Raw genomic sequence first — 4789 nt, forward strand, 5'->3', positions numbered from 1 at the left:
ATGGGACTGTACCAAAACAATCTATAGTGCATAACAAAGAACTAAAATCTTTTGGGGTTCTGGTGTTTGGTATGTATTATGTCTTGGCTGTGTGCATTTTGAGTCTTGTCCAGAGTCCATTCAATATTGTTTTGAAGCTTGTGGCAAGCTTTTCAGTGTTTGGCTGCCCTCTTTTTTAAATCTTATTTCTTGCCCCACTGTATGTGGCAGGTGACCTGTGGTCTGAACCTACAGATGTTCCAGCTTGCAGTAAAATGTGCAACGCTGCAATGTATATTCACATTACAATTAGTTCCTAGCTCTTTACAAATAATAACACCTTGTTTCACATGGATTGTAGGATTTGACAGCATTTACAGAGACCTTTTGTAGGGTGTCCAGTTCACACCTTCCATGGCTTTGGATCTCCCATGCTTATAGGAGTTCACTTGGCCTATTAAAAATTGACCATAACGTTTTTTTTGGTATGACTGCTGGGTGGTAGGTCATTGCCAGGTTTGGATCGTTTCAGTACAGAATATGGTGAGGACGTGAACTGCCTGGACACAAGTGTGTGGGTACTTGAGCATGTTGCCAGTTGTAAAAATATGGCACAAGGTGATAATAAATCTCACACAACCTAGTTGTTTCATTGCCAGCGATTGCAAGTAAGGCAGGGGTTCAGTTTGAGTGGGACATGGTCATGTTGGTGGTGGAGCCAACGCTGGCAATAGCCTGAGCGGCAGGAACATTTCGGGCCGGAACCAAGTGTCAGGTGTGGCTATGAAGTTGGGTTTGGGGAGACGTTTAGAAGCGGGGCACTATGGCCAGTTTGGTTCTGAAGAACCGCCGGGCGACCCTGGAAAGAGCCGAGAAATTCGTCTCCGCCGAATATTTCACCGACATTAACCTGCGGGGCCGGTGAGTGAACACAGCCGCCCCCCCAACCCCACCCCGCGGGGAGACAAACTGGACCGGGACAGGAACAGATGAAAGGACCGAATCCACGATCAGGTCAACCGGCCCGCCCCCAAAAATACACGAATCAGACAGTCAGGCGCAACTTCCTCAGATAGACCCCCCCGCCACACACATCCCTCTCTAAAGGGATACCCCCCCCCACACACACACCCCTCCCTAAAGGCACAAATACGCCCCCCCCCCCACGCACACAACCCTCCCTAAAAGGACAGATACCCCCCCCCCACATACATATCCCTCCCTAAAGGGACAGAGACCACCCCACACACACATTCCTCCCTAAAGGGACAGATCACCCCCCCCCCACACACACACATCCCTCCTTAAAGGGAAAGATACCCCCCCCCACCACACACACACATACATCCCTCCCTAAAGGCACAGATACCTCCCCACAGACACATCCCTCCCTAAAGGGACAGATCACCCCCCCCCACACACACACATCCCTCCTTAAAGGGAAAGATACCCCCCCCCCACCACACACACACATACATCCCTCCCTAAAGGGACAGATACGCCCCCCCCCACACACAGACACATATCCCTCCCTAAAGGGACAGATACCACCCCTCCCTAAAGGGACAGATACACCCCCCCCCGACTCTCACACACGCCTCCCTAAAGGGACAGATACACCAACCCCCACACACACATATCCCTCCCTAAAGGCACAGATACCTCCCCACAGACACATTCCTCCCTCAAGGGACAGATCCCCCCCCCACACACAGACACATCCCTCCCTAAAGGGACAGATACTCCTCCCCACACACACACATCCCTCCCTAAAGGGACAGGTACCCCCGCACACACACACGCGTCCCTCCCTAAAGGGACAGATACGCCCCCCCCCACACACAGACACATATCCCTCCCTAAAGGGACAGATACCACCCCCCACACACACATATCCCTCCCTAAAGGGACAGATACCCCCCCCCACATACACACACACACACATCCCTCCCTAAAGGGACAGATACCCCCTCCACACACACATCCCTCCCTAAAGGGACAGATACGCCCCCACACACACACACGCCTCCCGAAAGGGACAGATACCCCCACACACACACACACACACATCCCTCCCTAAAGGGACAGATACAACACCCCCCCGACTCTCACACACGCCTCCCTAAAGGGACAGATACACCAAACCCCACACACACACATCCCTCCCTAAAGGCACAGATACCTCCCCACAGACACATCCCTCCCTAAAGGGACAGATCCCCCCCCCATATACAGACACATCGCTCCCTAAAGGGACAGATACCCCCGCACACACACACACGTCCCTCCCTAAAGGGACAGATACTCCTCCCCACACACACACGTCCCTCCCTAAAGGGACAGATACTCCTCCCCACACACACACATCCCTCCCTAAAGGGACAGATACACCCCCAGACACACACATCCCTCCCTAAAGGGACAGATACCCCCCCCACACACACATGCCACCCTAAAGGGACAGATACCCCCCACACACACACACACACACACACACACACACACACACTCACCCCTCTCTAATGGCACATATAGCCCCCCCCCTCAATACACAGACACACACATCCCTCCCTAAAGGGACAGATACCCCCTGCACACACAGACACACATCCCTCCCTAAAGGGACAGATACCACCCCCCAACACACACACATACACATCCCTCCTTAAAGGGACAGATACCTCACCCACACACACACACACATACATCCCTCCCTAAAGGGACAGATACGCCCCCCCCACACATAGACACATATCCCTCCCTAAAGGGACAGATACCACCCCCCACACACACACACATCCCTCCCTAAAGGGACAGATACCCCCTCCACACACATCCCTCCCTAAAGGGACAGATATGTCCCCCCGCCACACATAGACACTCATCCCTCCCTAAAGGGACAGATACCCAACCCCCACACAAACACACATCCCTCCCGAAAGGGACAGATGCCCCCTCCACACATACATCCCTCCCTGAAGGGACAGATCCCCCCCAACACACACACACATCCCTCCCTAAAGCGACAGATACCCCCACCACACACGCACGCGCACGCGCACGCACACACACACACACACACCCCTCCCAAAAGTGACAGATACCCCCACACACACATACATCCCTCCCTAAAGGGACAGATACCCTCCACACACACAGACACATCCCTCCCTAAAGGGACAGATACCCCCGCACACACACACACGTCCCTCCCTAAAGGGACAGATACTCCTCCCCACACACACACATGCCTCCATAAAGGGACAGATACCCCCCCCACACACACACACACATACACACACACACACACACACACAAACACCCCTCTCTGATGGCACAGATAGCTCCCCCCTCAACACACAGACACACACATCCCTCCCTAAAGGGACAGATACCCCCTGCACACACAGACACACATCCCTCCCTAAAGGGACAGATACCCCCTCCACACACACATCCCTCCCTAAAGGGACAGATACGCCCCCCGCCCACACATAGATACTCATCCCTCCCTAAAGGGACAGATACCCCCCCCCACACACACATGCCTCCCTAAAGGGACAGATACCCCCCTCCCCACACACACACACACACACACACACACACACACACCCCTCCCTAAAGGGACAGATACACCCCCCCCCCCCCGACTCTCACACACGCCTCCCTAAAGGGACAGATACACCAACCCCCACACACACATATCCCTCCCTAAAGGCACAGATACCTCCCCACAGACACATCCCTCCCTCAAGGGACAGATCCCCCCCCCACACACAGACACATCCCTCCCTAAAGGGACAGATACCCCCGCACACACACACACGTCCCTCCCTAAAGGGACAGATACTCCTCCCCAAACACACACATCCCTCCCTAAAGGGACAGGTACCCCCGCACACACACACGCGTCCCTCCCTAAAGGGACAGATACTCCTCTCCACACACACACATCCCTCCCTAAAGGGACAGATACCCCCCCCCCCACACACACATGCCTCCCTAAAGGGACAGATACCACCCACACCCCACACACACATGCCTCCATAAAGGGACAGATACCCCCCCCCCACACACACACACACACACATCCCTCCTTAAAGGGAAAGATACCCCCCCCCCACCACACACACACATACATCCCTCCCTAAAGGGACAGATACGCCCCCCCACACATAGACACATATCCCTCCCTAAAGGGACAGATACCACCCCCCACACACACATATCCCTCCCTAAAGGGACAGATACCCCCCCCACACACACACACATCCCTCCCTAAAGGGACAGATACCCCCTCCACACACACATCCCTCCCTAAAGGGACAGATACGCCCCCCCCCCCACACATAGACACTCATCCCTCCCTAAAGGGACAGATACCCCACCCCCACACAAACACACATCCCTCCCTAAAGGGACAGATGCCCCCTCCACACATACATCCCTCCCTGAAGGGACAGATCCCCCCCAACACACACACACACACATCCCTCCCGAAAGCGACAGATACCCCCGCCACACACACGCACGCGCGCACACACACACACACACACACCCCTCCCAAAAAGGACAGATACCCCCACACACACACACATCCCTCCCTAAAGGGACAGATACCCTCCACACACACACACACACACACACACACCCCTCTCTAATGGCACAGATAGCCCCCCCCTCAATACACAGACACACACATCCCTCCCTAAAGGGACAGATACACCCTGCACACACAGACACACATCCCTCCCTAAAGGGACAGATACCACCCCCCAACACACACACACACACACATCCCTCCCTAAAG

General features: G+C 54.7%; 1 protein-coding gene across 1 annotated transcript in view; it reads left to right on the plus strand.

Moving 5' to 3' along the window:
- Window positions 1–787: 787 nt before the first annotated feature.
- Window positions 788–4789, plus strand: part of man2c1 (mannosidase, alpha, class 2C, member 1) — an 89705-nt gene continuing 85703 nt past the window's right edge. The window contains exon 1 of the mRNA XM_048520695.2: window positions 788–900. Within this exon, the coding sequence (XP_048376652.1) occupies window positions 803–900 (98 nt within the window). The 5' untranslated portion in view covers window positions 788–802. The remainder of the gene's footprint in view (window positions 901–4789) is intronic.

This window comes from Stegostoma tigrinum, chromosome 36 (genome assembly GCF_030684315.1).
Source record: "Stegostoma tigrinum isolate sSteTig4 chromosome 36, sSteTig4.hap1, whole genome shotgun sequence".
In the NCBI taxonomy this organism is placed as follows: domain Eukaryota; kingdom Metazoa; phylum Chordata; class Chondrichthyes; order Orectolobiformes; family Stegostomatidae; genus Stegostoma; species Stegostoma tigrinum.